At 45.0% G+C, this 18998-nt stretch overlaps 2 protein-coding genes across 2 annotated transcripts in view; both read right to left on the reverse strand.

Annotated features, from left to right (window-relative positions):
* Positions 1-18998, reverse strand: part of magi2a (membrane associated guanylate kinase, WW and PDZ domain containing 2a) — a 169971-nt gene that overhangs the window by 8913 nt on the left and 142060 nt on the right. The window contains exons 11-17 of the mRNA XM_053414651.1: positions 9585-9616; positions 6443-6644; positions 4832-4873; positions 4639-4730; positions 4114-4306; positions 1349-1609; positions 669-854 (exon numbers count right to left, since the gene is read on the reverse strand). Coding sequence (XP_053270626.1) covers positions 669-854; positions 1349-1609; positions 4114-4306; positions 4639-4730; positions 4832-4873; positions 6443-6644; positions 9585-9616 — 1008 coding nt within the window. The remainder of the gene's footprint in view (positions 1-668; positions 855-1348; positions 1610-4113; positions 4307-4638; positions 4731-4831; positions 4874-6442; positions 6645-9584; positions 9617-18998) is intronic.
* gnai1 (guanine nucleotide binding protein (G protein), alpha inhibiting activity polypeptide 1) overlaps positions 1-18998 on the reverse strand; it is a 204665-nt gene that overhangs the window by 3215 nt on the left and 182452 nt on the right. The window lies entirely within an intron of this gene.

Consider the following 18998-nt stretch of genomic DNA (forward strand, 5'->3'; position numbering starts at 1 on the left):
ATAACTGCTTTAAAACAACTGTAAAGCCAAGTTGATCATGGACTGTGAATAAAGATGGATGACGTGTCTCCACTTGTAATTTGGTCCATGTCCCATCCACGAACATGGAGAGGGCAGGATTTATGACCTATACAGCAGCCAGCCAGCAGGTGGCGATGGAGACGGTTTGGCTTCACTTCTGGGAAGCTGTCATGTCGTCCATCTTTGTACGAGTCTTGTTGGTTGAGCTGCTCACAATACAAACAGTGTTGACCTACCAATAAAAGCTTTGCTCAATAGTGCCCCTAGTGGTCAATATCTCCATTGGGTTCCTTTAATGTAGCTCTGAAGACTGAGTTCATAAATGTCACGTAAATATTAAGTTGGCTTTTAATCTTATTTTCCCAAACGAATCATAAAGAACAACTCTAAAGCGTTAAATTGGAGATTTGAAGAGAAGTTTGAGACCTAAAGAAAACAATATAAGTGAATGAAAGTGACAGTTAATCTAAAAAGAATCAGATTTTGCTAAACTTATACAACAACTTTGATTTAACCGAGCCAGTTCAATTACTGTCATAAATCACTGTCGACGCAAAGTCCTGCAGTTTCAGACCCTCCTCTGTAACGTGGGTGTGTGTAGTGTGTAGTGCGTGTGTGTGTGTGTGAGTGTGCACGTGCTCTCTCACCTTCCTGCGGTATGATCCTCAGGGTGACGCTGAGGCCTGCATCCTTGATGAGCTTGACGATGTCGGCGTGGGGCATGTTGACGATGGACTGGCTGTTCACCGCCAGGATCCTGTCTCCCACCTTCAGCTTCCCGCAGCGGTCGGCCGGGCTTCCCTCGATGATGCGGCCGATTTTGTGGGGCACAGCTGTCGGGGGGGGGAATCGAACGCAACACGCTGCAGGTGAGGACGCGCTCTCTGCAGCAGATTGGCGGATTACACTTGCGTGTGCTCGCTCGCTCCCTGACTGACTGAGTGTGTCTCTGTCTCTCTGGTTTTACGATTCACCCCGGGCTTATGTAAGGCATCCAGGTTTCTCTCTCTCCCATGTGTGTGGGCGATGCACTGATGCTCGGCAGCAGCAGAGATGTGTGTGACTGACGTGTCGTGGGCGGGGGTGCATAATTCAGCAGATAAAAAGAGAGGTGCTTCACTATTTAATGAGTCGTGACCTCCTCTCATATACTGAGGTTTATCTTGACACTAAATAAAGATTACATGTCATCTTAGATGTGTGTCTGAGAGGGTTCACGTGAGGTTTAGCCCCCCCCCGAGGTTAAACAGTGTAGAGACGATGACTGATGATGCAGGAGAATCTACTTCCCTCCATCAAACCGCACTGAAACAAGCACAGGACTCACTGTTAGCGGCGGGCGCCTCGGGCCGGTTCAGCGAGCTGATGATGACGAAGCCGAAGCCCTCGCTCTCCTTCCTGTTGATGATGACGTCGCTGGGTTGAGCGCTGGGGGTCGACGTCCCGTCCGAGGAGGCCGCGTTGCCCACGCAGGTGTTGGGCGGCGGGTTGATGCCGGTGCTGTTGGCGTACGTGAAGTCGCTGCGCGGGGAGCTGTGCTGCGTGGAGACCGAGCCGGGGCTGCGGCCGTTCTCCGGACAGGGCTCACCTGGAGGGGGAGGGGGGGGAATAAGTAACGTAACTATTATAACTGTGCAGAACAGAATGTACAAATATATCATTGGTGTATCAAAAGTAAAAGTACTCTTACGGCAGAAAGAACGACCCTGTGACACGAATTTTATTATTTTCCGGAAAACACTACTGAACTGATTTCCATGAAATTTGGTGGAGGAAGAAGATATTCAATTTGGAGCAGATCCAGTTTTATGTACAATCTTAAACTACAGATGTCAAATTTATGTAGTTGAGTAAAAAGCTGAATAGTTCCCGTCTGATATGTTGTGAAGTAGAACAATCAAGTAAAGTACCCGTTAGTTGTACTTTAGTTGAGTAAATGTACTTGGCTGTTTTCCACGTCTCCCCACAGATCTCACAAACACATTTCAGATCAAATCCCGTCCGTCAGTCACAATGTGTTTCTCTTCTACAGATGAATGTAATTTAAGATTCCTCTTCTCTGTCTCTCTTGATGTTGTTTTCCCCAGAAACAAAATAATTTTCTTCAATAGAATCCAAAGCTAATTTTAAACGTGCAAAGAAAACAATTAATTTGACAGGCGGGAGCTGTTTTTCTTCTCCGATCTTTAAAAAAGGAGAGCGCAACAGAAAAAGTAACACATCAGTCACCACGCGGTAAAAAAAAACATCATTAAAATGCGGCACCGTGACAATCCAGGGTGCGAGCAGCTTCTAGATCAAACCTGATGTTGTGGTTTTGAAGGCTCATCGAGAATTTAAATCGTAACTTCAGTTTACCGGAATGAAGATTCAGGGAGATTTGTCTCTTTAAACAGCCACGTACGTTCGCGTAGTTCTGCTTCACGCCCGCTGACTGACACAGATAGTTATTTTACGATGGGAGAAAATAGTCCAGAGTGGGGAGTTGGGTGCAGGAGGAGGTGTGAGCTCGGAGCAGAGAGCGGAGTCTGACGTCTCGCTAAGTGCCAGTGGGAGCCAGACAATTAGGACGGAAGTAAGGGCCACAGAAGAGGCCAGGCATGAGTCACCCAGTAGCCTTTGGTGAGCAGAAATTGACGGAGAAGGCGAAAGAGAGTGGGAAGAAGTGGATTGGTGAGAACAGTGTGTGTGTGTCTGTGAGTGTGTGTGTGTGTGTGTGTGTGTGTGTGTGTGTGTGTGTGTGTGTGTCTGTGTGTGTGAGAGGTAATAATGAGGACGGAGGAGGCCGGAGTTCACACGAGGAGACGTGTCGTCCCAGTGTGCAGACTCAAAGGTGAAGGAGCTTGTAGAAGAACCAGAGCGATCTCCAGAGGTTTCAGTGCAATTAATGTGAAATTAGAACTTCGGTTTTCTCACTGATTAAATTCTGCTTTATTAATCATTACAGGACGAGAGCTGTGGACATGTGGGCGGCCCGCGATATCAAGTCACCTCATAACCTCAAAGCTGATGAGTGCAGAGTTAACCGTGTTCCTCCCGAAGATGTTTTCAGTGACAGAGCCGTCACTACGTCTCAAATTAAAATGTTCATCCTCCGTCTATTTTAAGGATGAGACTCGATGTTTCTCATATATAAAAAGCGTCAGTGTGAGTATTTACAGCAGCAGAGCCCACGTTCATCATGCTGCAGGAACATGTCCCCGTGCAGCAGCGTGGGCTGAGCTCCATGAAGAATTAAACTGAGGCTTCTGGCAACACACATTGTTTGTTTTTGCTTGTTTCATTGTATTTGTGGACAAAAAGAAAAATGTGTCCCACCAGTGTTAACACCAGAAGAGAGACCTCCCATGCTACGACATCCAGCCACTAAAGTCATCACAGATTTATTTTAAATCAGAGTTTTATTTAGGTTGTCGTGTTGGAACTCACTGTTCGCTGGGAACTCTGGTTAGAGGAATAGATCAAGGTCTGGGCTGCAGGGGCTTTGCAGGGAAGTCCCTTCACTGAGCAATGTCCGTCCACCAGTTAAAAGGTCTGTGGGAGAATCAACTGGTGTGTGGACGTTTCTCGTCTTCTGGGTTCGTCACTGAGGATCTGTCCCAGTCGCACTAACTGGTGTTTCAAGTCAACTGTTCATCATATTAAATTAAAAGTGGATATCTTTCCATTACTAACAGCCCATTGGTCAATGGGTTATCCAGGTGGTCAAGCAGTTACTATGCATGTGATGCAATTTGCAGACTGACTTGAACCTGTAATACTTGGTCACATCAGCATGTCATCCCCTTGCTCTTGTTTCCCGTCTCTATGATTTGCAAATGCTGAAAAACTTATTTTTCTGCAGAAAACACATATATTTAAAAGTGAAGTTCTTCAGGAAGGTTTGATATACGACCTCATTCAACCTTTTAAAGAGTCAACTTGACAGTTAAAGCCATAAAACTGTGAATATTTACAATCGTATTCTCTCCAGTAGCAGCTTTGGAACTGTATTTATTACATGACCATAAATTACTCTTAACGATCAATCAAATCATAGATTCATTTATAAGATGTGATGATAATAAGGAGCTTCCATCCCTGATCTCTCACCTGGCGCCTGCACTCTCCTCCTGATGACCAGGCTGACCTGACCGTTCCGTGCCGCCCCGTGCATCAGGTCGATCACGTACCGGTGAGGTTTCCCCACCACCGGGATCCCGTCCACGAACAGGAGCTCGTCCCCGGGCCGCAGGCGTCCGTCCAGATCCGCCGGACTCTTCTCGATGATCGCCCCGATCAAGATCTATTAGAAGAACGTCAACTGTCACAAATAGGAAGTGGAGATCCGACGGGTTCAGATGCTGGACTTGTTTGAGTGTCACATGCAGTGGGTGTTAACTTGTTATAAGTGATAAATAATCGGCTGAAGAACACTGTTGGAATCTTGTTTTGTTACGTTGACAGACAGCAGAAGACACTAAAGCAGCCAGAGCCACCACTCTCTCGGGGGAGGGGGGGGGTCAGAGGTCAGGGGGTTAGGTGAGCACAGTGTGTGTGTAGTGGGTTAGAGAGGAGGAAATGACAGGGTTCCACGCCCATCGCCATACGAGCCTTCTCACGCGTCTCCGGACTCACAGGCTGCCCGGCCTCATCGCCCCCGAGCACCCGGAACCCGAACCCAGATTTCTGCCTGCGCAGGTGGACCTCGATGTCCTGGTACTCCGCCCCTGGAGTAACACAACCACAGTCGACAAACACAAAATTCTGTTAGCTTGCTGCGGTGACAGTTTGTTCTCTAACAGTGTCCAAGCAGGGATCAGACTTTTACCTGTCAGGTCCACAGGAAACACAGTCCTCGGTTGGCCGGGTTCTACACAGGAAGAGAGAAACGCACCAATAAACAATAACAGATGCACGAATCTTGCTCACACACAGGCAGCACGCACTCGGAGAGCACAACGGAAAATGCACAAACTTCCACAAAGACTAGAACGAGGCAGAAAAGGCCGTGTCTCAGCACAACTGTCACCGCAGAACTTCAGCATCATCCATAAACGTCAGGAAGTGCTTACGGCTGTATAATAATAATATAGCGCTTCTTTGTTTACAGCGTGAGGTGGGACGCGAGCACTAATCTGCAATCAGGGGCTTCACACAACAACAGGATCTGCAAAGTAGCGAAAGGAAGTCAACCGAAGACAAGTGGCTGTGAATGAAAAATTGATTCCAATTCCGACTGTTTTAATCACAGGGAGCGCTCTGCTGGGACCCAGCAGGGATGATGGGAGAAGATGATATCATGACTACAGACGAGAGCGGTGACGCAGCTGCTACCACAGAAACCACATCCAGTGCTGCAGAGATCCAGCTGGTAAATACAGGATGTTACCAAGGCAATGTTTGAAAGTACTTACAGAAAACATCGTTATCGCAGTAAAAAAAAACACCAAAAAATCACGTCAAGGTCATTTTTCGGATTGGATTTGTTTTGAAGTGCAGAAAATAAAGTTTTGACCTCAGATCAAGGTCGAGCTTTCAATCAGAACAGGAGCAGATCTCTACAGAAACAGTTTCACTCTGAATCAACATATTCGGAGTAAGTTTGCGTAACATGGAGGTGTCAGGGGTTTATGACCTACACCAGCCAGCCACCAGGGGGCGATCAAGATGATTTGGGGCGGCTCTCACATCGTCCATCTTCATACAGTCAATGTTATAGACCAGTAGATAAAAGACTAAAAGATTGTGCAGAGTTTGAATTATAACCTCAGTGTTTCTACAATCCTAACAGCAGCCACCCACCTGAACACACACACACAACCACACAATCAAACACCCACACACATAAAAACAACCCACTAACATTTCCGCAGAGTTGTGGGAAGAGTAATGATGCGTCCTGATGATAATGTCCTCCCAAGGAAAGGAAAAAAAGACTTTCTTAACAAATGGATGGGGAGGTATTATCACTGGCACAGAAATAAAACGCTGGTTTATTCCTCCGGTGTTTATGGCGCGAGGTGCCAGGATGTCACCGCCTCGACGTAAAGATCCCACCGGTCAATAAAGAGGCCGTTAGTGAATATGCTGCTTTGTTTGTGTGCGTTTAATGAACAAGGATCAAAGGAGATAACACCAGGATAAGTAGCTGCAAATGCTAATGGGCGTCTGATCTCTGATAGAAAGACGGTCAATCACTTCAAGAAGCTTTTTAACGTGTGGCTCTCGATGAAGTTTCTCTTGCACCTTGTGAAACCCCAAATTGTGATTCGTGGATATCGGCTGTACAAATAAAAACACATTTTGATATTTGAATTTTCGCGATTTCCTCTTCTCCTGTGTGTGTTTGTGCAACAAAGAGAGAAAGTGATGAATCTTCACGGCACCGCCTCCCGGTGACGGGTCGTTACCCACAGTGCTACCTAGCTCTGGTACTTACGCCTACTCTCAAAGATAGACCTGGACTTCTCATAAAGGTCATAGGGGTCGGGTTTAGCCAGGGCCAGGGGGGCAGAGTCTGGGACCGAGGCCCTGTGAAGATGGTGTGTCGGGAAGGGGGCGCTGTGGGGGATAACAGGGGCCGACAGGCTGGTCTGAGCGGGGCTGCCCTGGCCCTGCTGGGAATCCCACTGCTCCAGCACCTGTAAAGCACAGCGGCATGAGGGGTCAGTACTTCCCAGAGTCCAGTCTCGGTTAGCTTGATTAGCATGAGAACAAAACTAAAGGAGGGTTTGCTCTGATGATATTTGACCGTTTGCTAAACCCATGGCCGCTATGCCTGTCAAGTTCTCTGTTCCCCAACAACACACTAAATTCATAGTAACTTTGAAACAATAGGTTCTGGTTTGAGACAATGCTGCTTATCTATAACATGTTTAGAAACAGAAGCTTCTCACCAGCTAATGATCAGTGCAGGAGTCATTGTTTTTTGTACTTCAGAATAAAGCTAGTTAGCCTTCTTCGGGATTTAAGGATAAGCTGAAATCGATGTGTCGGACTAATGTGCAACCATCTTGCTAATGTTGTTAGAAGATAGAACTTTCCCAAATCCATTAAAAGAACAAAGCTGCTGTTTTTACTCTGTTAATTCCAGCTTGATAACTAATTACGAGCGTTCTGCCTTTGAAACAAAGCTGACGTTTAGCTAATGTTGTTTGGAATGGGAAAGTCCTGAATTAAATAAAGAGCAGAGCTGCTGTTTTTACCTCTAATCACTTTAATTCTAACTTGTAACTCGAAAGACAATGACTTCATTCGGTCATTTGCTGCTGTCGTGTGTTTTGCCTTTGAATCAATGTTAAATAAATGATTGCAGCTTATGTTAAAGAAGGTAAACAGTTATATCCAGACTTTACTCTCTTGCCTTTTTGTTGAAGAAACGACACCACATTCTGAACTCGTTAAAAAATGAGAATTGTCTGTTTTTCGGCCGTGTAGAGAAACGCCAAACTTGACAGGGCCTTTCATGCCTGGTTATTGTTACTGAGCAGTAACGGGCCAATCACTGTCTGGGACGGGGGTTTAGTGAACGGTCAAGTCTAGCTGGACAGACAGGAAGCCAGAGAGTGAGTGAGGTTAGTGTGTAACAAATAATAATAACAAAGGACATGAAGAAGTACACAGAAGGATGATGGAGGGGAGTTTTAGATAATAGCAAAAAGGAGGTGATACATATTGTGTATTTTGGCCAATTTTGCTTCCAAAACACAACATGTATGTGTGTGCTGTCAAGTATTTGTGGTGACAGCGTCAGTGTTGTGACACCAGTCAGAGTGTCAGCCTTGATGTGTCAGATGAGCCGCGGCGCTGACACAGGGACACGTCAGGAAGTGTGAGCGATGGATCCGGAGGGAGAGCGATGAGCTGTTTGAAACCGAGTCGGGAGACCGGCTGCATATGGCACACTTTAATATCCAGAATTATGGGGGCATCTGGTTCAAGATGTACTGAGAATAAATATCAGCTCCATAAAAGCTCCGGGCCGGAATCAAAAGTGTTCCCATTCGTTATGGTTTGAGTCGAGCCCATTGATGTGGAGCACGTCTGCACGGGGGCCGGGCTGCAGAGACTGGAGACCTTGTTACGCCTGAGATGAGACGACTGCATCCTCGTCTCTCTTCCACTCTGTCTGTCTCTTTAATGTCTGTTTGTTTTAAGACTTTTAAAGCAAGCACACACTAGAGCTGCTTCCAGACACGCACACAACTCGGGAGGAGGTGCGTTCGTGAACATAAATGTCCGAGCGAGAGCCTCCGGATTATCTGAGGACTTTCTCCACCTGTATATAAAAGTATAAAGTCCACATTAAGGCTGATGTGGAAACACGGAAGGTGCTGAATCTGACAGACAAACCTCGATGAGCTCATTTGCAAATGAAACTCTCAGTGGCTCAGGGCTGCGCTCGGCTGCAGGTCGATATGACAATTATATCAATTCCCTGTTCTTCCCTTATTAGCCGAGTTTCCTCCATATTTCCTTCTCATAGCTGTGGAAGTCTTCCTGTAACAAATGAAATCCAATTAAACTGAGGCTGAACTCTGTGTGTGTGTGTGTGTGTGTGTGTGTGTGTGTGTGTGTGTGTGTGTGTTTGTGTGTAGGGGGGGTGTACAGCAGCTGGGGGAGAGGGGCAGGACAGCAACAAATTACCACCAGGGGGTAAAAAGAAGAGTGAGGCTCTGCACGCTGGCTGCTGCACTGTGATGTTCAAAGCTTTTCCTTCAGAGCTCAGAATTAGAATTATTCCGAGGGAGATGCAGGAGATTGATAAAATAGAGGGGGGGGGGGGGGGGAGCAGAGATGATGAACAATGGGCGGATTCCAAAGGGGGGGGGGTGACTTTAAAGCAATGGAGGTTTGTTTCTGGGCCGTTGGTGGCGATCCAGGACGGGGACATCCTGATCCGGGGTCAGGGGCTGGCAGGACGTCCAGGCATGAGGGTGAGGGTGAGAAATGTAAAAGACAGAGGGAACCTGATCTGAGAGGATGTTTGGTGGGTTGTTGCTCAGCCTCAGGAGAGCATGATGCTACAGGAATGTGTTTGAGGCAGAACAGGAAGCAGCAAGAGGGGATTTCACTTTAATGTGATAAAAGGAAATAAAGGTGAAAGGAAAGATAAACGACCGGGAAGAGGAAGTGTAAGGTATAAAAAAGCTTTCAGAAATCAGGAAGATGTTGTGAAGTGAAGGTTAAGAAAGTGACGCAAATGCATCTGGGCCGCGCCGAAGCACTCACATACATGGATGTGCGTATAACCCTGATGGCACCGAGTCAGGGCCATGAATCAAGTCTGACGAGCGGGATCAAGAGTCTGCTGGTGTTATGAGTGCGCTACTTGACCTTTTTTGCCATCTCACAGCAATAAAAGGAGGGACAGCCATCAAGGGCTAGCTGCTATAAAAGCCACGGACATGGAGTGAATCATCAGTAGAGTTAGTACGACGATGGAGGGACAGAAAAGTCATTTCTGGAGAGCAGAGGAGTCGATGGGATTATAGCACGTGTTGCAGCCGCTGCCACTAAAATCTATATCGATGCTTCAAAAGCTGGGGACGGTCCAGATTTTGGAAGCTGATGCATGTTACCTGCTTAGGAGTCTTCCAGGGTGAATAGTGACCTGCAATGTCGAGAGAACAAAAATATGATTTAGACCGAAAAGGGAAACGGTGGCAGAGGCAGATCAGGAAATGTGAGGTTTAATTTGAGCCATAGAGCCTTTTTTTTTTTCGAGGGATTATTGAAGATAAAAGAATGAAGAAGAGGAATAAAGCCCATTATTGAATTGCAGAGGAAGCTAATAAAAATAAGAAAGTGACATGAAACCAGCGAGAATGGTTGAAATGATAAAGAAGAAGTGCTCACTCAAACAGGATAAAAAGCGGAAGATGGTGAATAAATAAATATGAGGCACAAACTTATTGTGAGGGGAGAGAGGGATTAATTTAAGACCTCGGAAAAAAAGCTTCTCTAATGTGAAGTATCTTCATATTGAAAAGTGATATAAAATAAACGTATGGTCTTCGAAGCAGCAACAGATTCATCTTTTAGCAGTGATGAGGATTTTCATAAACTGTGCTTTTCTTTTGTAATGATTCCAAGTTTAAAATGTGTTGCTGCTCTTAATGGGATTTATATCTGGTTTTCATTTAAGGTGCTTCAGGATGAATGTGACATATTCAAGTTGTTTCTGTTTGTAAAACAAAGCAGCAAAATAAAAGGCAAAAAAGTTTCCCTTTGACTTTCCCATTCATTTATCAGTGGACTTTAAACAGGGACGTCCCTTCTGCTGTTTACAAGCACAACCTCCAGATCTCCATCCAGGACAGAAGCAGCTGACACCGGTACATTCACAAACCACATGCACACAAACACACACACACTCACACAGTAATGAAACACGATCCAGCACCATTTCTGTAGTAAAATTTACAGCACGCTCCATCTTCTTGATTCAATTTCTCCCCTTCTTGATTTCCACGTGCTGCCTCCCTCTCCCCTCTGGGAACAAGCATCTGCATATGGACGGATCTAATTATGGGTTGACTTCTTGACTTATGAGCCAACCTTCCCAGTCCGGGCCTGGCCAGGCTCCAGTTCCACTGCTACAACATCCTTCTCGCTGATTCACGAGTCAAACGGTGGCAAAGCGGAAATGAACAAATAAAAACCACACAGTGAAATCTGGCAGCCTTTTTTACAGACTGTTAGCGACTCATGGCCAGAATAAGCCAATTCAAATTTTACAGATCAAAACAGCACGACAGCTTATCTGCCAATTTCCTTTCTAGTGCACAGGGATCCTCGGGTAGAGTCACTGTTAACTCAGGCGGACCAAGCATTTAGTCGGAAGCGGGTGTCACCGTGCCCCACGGCTAGAAGTGGAGGAGGGGCGAGCGACAGAGAGGAAGACTGGGAGGAGGAGGAGGAGGAGACAGAGAGAGAGAGAGAGTGAAGGAGCTGTCCGTGGTGCTGAAAGCCCAGAGCCTGAATGCTCATACATGAACCCTGTGGAGTCCAACCCACACTTATCAAACTGTGTTAACCGGTTACGTTTTCTTTCCTCCATTCAAAGAGCATGATCTTTTAAAATGAGCTGCTTTCACCCCTCCATGTTTCCTTTGCAGATACTGCAAGTAGCCGTGGAAGTTGTTTGGAGTAGGAAGTGCTAAATAACTCTTTGGCTCACTCCTCGTTTTTGCTCTGTGTGTTTGTTGTGAGTCAAGTCTACCGGCACGCAGCGCAATAATAGAATTGAAGTGAATAGATCAGCCCCATTGTGTTAGATACCCAAGTGTGAAATCAATGAGTCCCGCTCTCAAGCTGAGAGACCTCTCTTTTTAAATACAGATAGGAAACAGACTGGTTATCTGCCCTGATGCCACAGTTAGACATCTGTGTGATACCTGCAGCACCAGTAGAACACCAACAATGAGAGCAGATTATCCCAGTTCAAATATCTTCACAGTGATCCCCCCCCCCCCCCCCCCACAGGCACAGCTCCAGGTAGTGATGAATGAGATCGGCTGCAGTCGAGCCTCGTTTTTCAATTTAGGTTCAGAAAAAGTCCAATTAAAGAGTTGTGAGTCGGGGAGTGTTTCTGCTCCGAGGGCGACGGGTCCTCCTGGTTCTCTGTGGGGATGATGGTTCTGTTGTGATCAGACTCCAGCGACACACAAACACACACACACACACACACACACACACACACACCCACACACACACACACTGCAATGTGACAACTGAGGGAAAAGATTAATGTGGGAGGACGAGACGAAAACTCAAACAGTAAGAGAGTGAAAAATGAGAAAATCTTTCACCGCATCGAAATTTGCTGTTAAATAATCTCTCAAAATGTCCGGTTACCGAATGGCTTTCACACAATTTGTTCTTTGGCTATTTCTTGATTGTTTATTAACCGTTTTTCTTCATTTATAATGTAAGATTTTAATTCACCGAGCATTTCTATACACCCAAGGACATCGGACTATTCATCATAGATAAAAAGGAATAAATGGGTAGAGGTTAACATCAGATTAAGATCACTACAACATACAGTCTATGTAACGATAGATATAAATCCTTATAAATATACTATTAGTATTGTTATTATTAGTAGTAGTGGTTCTATGCTTCTCTACAAGGCTGCTTGCCTATAGATGCGCACTCGGCCCCACTTATGTCTCAGGTAATCAACTTTCGCTTTCACTTCTGAAGGTCATATAACAAAACAGCATAGAAAACATGTTCTTGTCCTCAACAGGAAACATCTACTACAAAGTTTAATGGACAAAAGGTCAAAGTCAAATGAGGACAATGGTGAGAAAAGGAAGATAAAGAAGACAGCGCATCAACTTGGTAAAGTGTTTAACTGTCTCTGGTGTCTGTGCAGCACCATCATGCTTTATTTACATGGTTTGCACATCTTGTAGTGGGAACCTGTGTGATTAGATATGAATCCTCTGAAAAACTCAAGATATGTGGCATATTCACTTATACTTAAACCTTAAATGCCATAAAATAACTATTGTTTACCGTGTGTACAGACAAAGTACATTAATAAAGATATGCTTGTATGATTCAGCTGCATTAACGTGCACAGACAAGAGTCACTGAGAGAAGTCTGTATTTTAGATTTTCTCAAATGCTTATTTGATCCACTTCAAACTAGGCAGGTTAGGATGCTGATGACTCGACCGTGAAGTTTTTCTTTTATTAGCTGAGTGGTTCTTACAAATCTTAGTAGTTCTAAAACATTTTCACGGTTATTCATCATCAAATTTCTAAAAGACAAAAGATCGGCTCTGCGAGAAGAAAAGAAAGCAAAGACTGACACGTAAAACTAATTCACACACACACACACACACGTTTAAAACCATTTGACACACATGATGCTGCATTTGTTCAGCGTGACAAAAAACACAAAAATCTCTTTAATTTCACAATGAGAGGCTACCTCTGGCCCTTCAATTATTCAAATGAGGCCACGACAACATTAGAATTTTGTGGCAGCACACATGAATTTTTCAGACCTTTATGAATATGTATCTGCACCTCACGGGGAAGAGACTGGCAGCTCCACACAGAATCCAGAGCAGGAAACTGTGCAGCTCAATTAAAAACGCCTGCTCCACGTTCGCCAGATGTTTAAATAATACAAAAAGAAAAGAAGCAGCCTCATTGTAGCTGTGAGCAAAACAAATTGTTTGCACGGTTTAATATGCACGATATTAAAGCTGAAAACTGAACAATTTGTTTAATCACGCGAATGCAATCACTGTGTAATCACTCCAGCCCATTAAGACCCAAATAGGAGCGCTTGATTTGTTTAAGAGGCAACCAAGGTCAGCAATCCTCCTCCTCACACACACGGGGAGGAGATGGGTGCCCAGCTTCAGCTCCTGTGATTTCATTTTGACGGCAACGAGACAGAAAAACAAACATCCAGTTTTTCTTAACCGCTCCGTGTGCTGCAAAGATCTGATCTCAGCGTCTGGCCGTTAATGCACGGGCCCCCGGACGTCTCCCCGGGGGCCGACCGGGTGGGATATCGATCCCTGGCAGGGAGCTCCTTCACGGTTTGGAGCATCCGGGGACAGAAGTGTGAACATGGCTGACAGTCTGCGGTCCACAGGCAGAACGCCAAAGTAATCACTCTTTTGCTTTCTCCCTTTTGCTTCCAACTATACTATCTTCACACACACACACACACAAATCCAATGAATCACTGTCTAGTTGCCCAGCGAGTCCCTGAGAGGCTGAAGGAGGCTCGGTGAGTCAAACTCTTCTTCTTCTTCTCTTTTCTCGACAAAGCCGACCTTCACCTGAGGGCTGCATGCTTTCCAAAGCAGCCTCTGGTCATCTCGGTGCATGAGACCCGTCTCAGGTGAGAAGCCAGAACCGGGCGGCTGATTCCTAAAGCGCACGTTACCCATGACAGTACAAGAGAGGGGAGTTTATGTAAGTGTGCAGAGGCTGGTGCACAGAACGCCGCCTCAGGGTATGTGCGAATAAGACGAGGCAAGTGTGCCTGGCTGTCGTGTAGGTGTGCGTCCAACCTGTGTGAATCAAACCACAGGTTGGGGGGGGGGGGTCAGATTTAAGGGACGCTTAATAGTTTAACTTTGTCACGACGTGGGGTTTTCACGTCTCCAGTTTTGGGGACGGTCAACTCGGCTCTAATGACGTGTGTTTGATGCCGAGCGCTTTGGGAGTCGTGACACAAGCCGAGGAAAAAATGTGTTTAAAAAAAAAAGAGAAGAACATCTACATCATTACATTATAATCCGAAACTAATTATGTGTAGGACAGTGCAGCCATTTGACCTCAGCTAATAGATTTAGCTCGAGATTCAAAGCGGCCCCTCAAAGAAATAATATCTCGACAGACACAGGCTACTTAGAGGAACCAGTTAGCTCGGAAAAAAGGACCAGATGATCAAATTATCGTACATTATGAATTATTGATCGTACAGAGGGAACAATTACCGTATCAAATACAATAATCATCGCACATCTGGAAACACTGGTTTAATGGTAACTTTTTTGCTGATAAACAAAGTGTCGGGACAGTGTGGCCTACGAAAAACTTTTTGTGGTTTACGCTGCCGGTGCATTAGTGACCTCTGGTGGCAAAATATTGTACATACAAGCTTTAAATGCTGCTGGCAACAGATACAGTAAGTTTGTAATGGACTGTGAATTACTGACTAAAGATTAAATTTATTAAAAGTAAATGACCCTCACCAGCAACCTGATAATGGCTGAACTTAACCAAAATGTAATTGATTCAGAATATCAGGTTGTGTGTAATTATCAAAACCATCATTATTGTGAGATAAATACATTCACTAGCCAGCAGGAGGTGTAACTTTCCAGTTTAAGAATCCGTCTTCCTGTTTCACTTTGCTTGAGACTATTAAATATCACATTCTGCTCACAGCCTGTGACGGGGCCGGCTAAATGAAAGTCTCCATCTTCTTTTACAACCACCTGTGAAGCCTCGGCTCAGTTTGCACTGATCAGATCTCCAGATCACTCTGTGTGGTGCAGGATGGAAAACACAGCGAGGAGCAGCTTCTCTCTGACTGAGAGTCTGGTTAACGATGATTTTAACAAACCTGCAGTAAAAATGATGAGACACGGGAATCGACTTTATTCTGGTGATGACGTATTGATGGTGAGAAGCTGGAACATCTGTCCAGCCGCATGGTGACAGTTCTATAATGATAGCTACTCTGACATGTCTCACACTTTAATCCATAAAAGTCTCCTCGTTCCACATATCGTGAAAGGAAATTGATTGGAACAGTTTCTACGGTGGATTCGCTGATTGGACAAATATTGATTTCAAAACACTAATGAAGTTTCACTCACATCGGATTTAATTGGAAACAAAACTATAATGAAACTGGATGAACTTTTATCAAATGGGAAAGTGCAGTCGATACCACGCAGCCTAGCGCCATTCAGGCACATGTTATACCTGCTGCCCTCTAGAGGATTATTGGGGCTGTTGCAGTTTGGTTGTGTGAAGAGTTCACAGACGGCTTAATGTCACCGTCTGAATCTTGAATGGTGAATATGAAACATGTTTGGGGAGACACATTAACACAGTAGGAAGCCATGTTTCAGTAATAAACGTTTTATAACACGGCTCGGTTGGCTTCCTCTCATTGGCTTTTAACTTTTGTTTGCTAGGTTCACAGGAGAAAAGGACAAACGAAAATTGTGGCAACAGTAGGAGGGCTTGTGTTTTATAGCTTTCATTACGTTTTACAGGACAAAACATTACACAAACAAGTCCACCTCCATGTTTGTTGTGTATCCTGCAGTCATGTTTGTTGAGGTGAGTTCCCAAGTCTCTGGAGTCTCTCAGTGTTTGTACGTTCTCACGATTAAAAGATTAAAACTCTGTCACATCTGTCGTTTCCCACGTTAATGATTCACCTAAGATTATAAAATCCTCCAGTTTGCAGCCGACATGAGGTATAAACCTCCTCAGCTCCATATTTCAATGGGATTATTACTTATCATTAATTATTCAGTCAGTTATTTCACAAATTAATAGAAAGCGTGTGAGAGTGTGAGGGGAATTTATGTGGCAATCATGTATCTAATATATTTTTTAATATGATCGATGTTTTGAGGAGATGTATCTTGTACGCTACATCACTTTTTAATAAGATTTTTTACATAAACCCCAGATGATATAAATGTCTTCATATACGAGGAAAGTAATTATGTAGGATTCGAGCCTGAGGGGAAGTGAAGCCTCCTTCCTGTCCACGTAGGATTTGAGGAGGTTTGAAAGAGGACGTGCGACTCGTGCTGCTGCCGAGAGGAGACAGCGGAGATTTAAACTAAGTGAAAGTCATAAACAAGGTGGAGTTGACATCTTGGACGAGAGGCTCTCACTTCCTGTGTTAGTTACTGCTTCTGTCTGTTGTGTTGCATTGTGTTCGAGTACAAGGTAGAACTCGACTCTTCCTCTCAATCACCACGTGCTGCTCCGCGGCTTGAGAGTGATAAATATCTACAGAAAGTCTGAAGAGTGTCGACTCTCATCAGCACCAGAGGAGAAACAAGGTTTTTCAAAGGGTGGAAAAATCCAGAGTCGATTCAACGTCTAGAAAAATATTGACAATTGGGTTTTGATTCTTGCAAAATGTTATTATTCTAATTAATTGAGCTCTTAGATACATCTTAAGTAAAGCACTTTAAATTACTTTAATGTTAAAATGATCCTTAAAGATAAACTTGCAGTAGTGGCTCTTAATATCTCTAACCTGTTGTGCGCATTGATGGATGACACAACAAACAGCTTCCCCCCCACACACACACACCTGTCAACCAGAGGTGAACGTCAACACAACCAACATCACAAGGGTTTTAACAAAAATAACTAAATGATTAGCTTTTTCCCACATATAAGTAGATCTGTGGTTTTCCTGCCCGGCCCCTCGTCTCATTATTTAAGAGAAAGGAAGAAAACAAAGATTACAAAGGCTTGATTGTGACAGTTTCTCTCCCAGGAGGCTCACGCGTCTCTGATCTTAATGAGCTTAAAGTCTGACACTGGTTAAATCCCCTAAAAGACTCTGGAGAGATCCACGACGTCTGAGACACGAGCAGGATATTCTTGCACGTTTTTTCTCAGCTGTGCTCATTTCTACATATGTTTGCAGCCGTGTGTCTGTACTAGCCGCCGCCTTTTCTCTTTCCACCTCTGGCTCCTACAGCTTGTCACGTCACAGTGAAATCAACACAAACAGATGTGACACGGCAACCTGGTGTGTTGTTGTGTGTAGTGGAGCTGAGCCACATCCAGGTTTGGAATAATGAGATGAAATACAGCGCGTAAATAAGGTTGCTATTTCCTCCTAGGGCCAATGGGTGGATTCTTTTCGAAGGGAGCGCTTGTTTTCGACCTTCTGAAGCTCCGTGGCGAGTGAAGACCCCGGACAGATGGCGGGAGGGCTTCGCCGTTAGCTCCCAGCGCAGATGGGAGATTGTGTGTTTGTATGTGTCGTGTGTGGGGAGTGTGTTGACAGATTGGTGATGTTTGAGACCGTGGCACACAACTCCTGACCTTTCCCATGTGTGCGCGTATGGCTGACGATGTCACAGACGTCCTGGCCACAAAAATATTTATTCTGGAGAAGGGGGAAAAAAATCTACATTTTCATAAATATGTTGACTGTGTGTGTTCTCTTCTCTTCGGGCTGTGTTGGCTCGCTGCTTCATGACGGAGACACGGGCGGACTAATAAAGAAATAAATGGCAATAAATCCACTCAGAGGACGCCGCTGACCTTTTGTGTGTAAGTCTCAGCGGTGTCGGTGGCACCAGGCGGCTGGCATCATGACTGGTATCTGACATTACACGACACAAAGAGGCAAAATGCAGAAGTACAAATTGGTCGCACAAAGAGAAGCACAAGTAGCACCGGTTTCCCAAATCATCCCATGAGGTCAGGTGGAGCATGAGCGAATAAATCGAGGACAGGTTAATCTTCTCTCAGACACAAAAATATTAATGTGCCTTTGTGTTTTGACATTTGTACGATTAGCTGTTCGGTTGAAATGGTTTGTCTCTGAAACAGAATGACTCCTGGGATAGGTCTGGCCCTGAGAAGGATCCACCTGCTGGAGCCTTTGTTTCTCGGGGGACGCATTTGTCTGCCGCGCAAGTCGGAGCCTTCGGGACAGGACAGTCTAGTCAGGCCGCTGTGATGTGATCTGTCTGATAGAGGGATGCTGATTCGAGATTTAATTAAAATCTTAAACGTTTTTTTCTCTTCAGTGAGTCATCGCTGGCAGATGCACATCCTCCATTCAGAAAGGAGACCACCTTAAGTTTGCAGGCAGATCACAGGAGGCTTACGCAATGTTCCGTCAAATCAGTCGAATCTCTTTCTTTCAAAGTCAAAGTCCTCACCAGTCAACTGTGAAAAGGTTTCTGCTTGTTTTAGAGAGTGAATGTAGACACATCTACACATAACCTGCCCCAACACACACAAACACAGACACACAAACACACACACACACTCAGAAAACAGTCGTCTACCTGTGGATTCTGCCAATAACAACCCTGTGAGTGACTCATGACAGAGTGCAGCGCATAATTATGATTGTCAGAGGGCCACAGTCTGAAAAACACAGGGATGAAAGCACTTTGGTGCCATTTGCAGCCTGTGCCCGGGTTTGGTGTAAAAACTCTGGTGTTTCTGACATGGCCCTCATTTCTGGGCTTTTATTCGCAGTGGAAATAAAATGTCATGACAAAAACATGAAACAGTGGCTTTGAAAATAGCTCAGTGCTGTAAAAGCATGTTGTCCACCACGGCTCAGTGAGCGGAGCAGAGCTGGATCTATTCAACTGAGGGGAAAGATGGGTTTTTATCCCTGAGCAGAGGAGAGAGGAGTAGGAAGGACACTTGAGAGGAGCTGTGCATTAGTCAGCCATTGTGGAGCTCTGCAGAACTATAATAGGTTTCTGTGG

Source organism: Pleuronectes platessa, chromosome 22 (genome assembly GCF_947347685.1).
Source record: "Pleuronectes platessa chromosome 22, fPlePla1.1, whole genome shotgun sequence".
Taxonomy (NCBI): Eukaryota; Metazoa; Chordata; class Actinopteri; order Pleuronectiformes; family Pleuronectidae; genus Pleuronectes; species Pleuronectes platessa.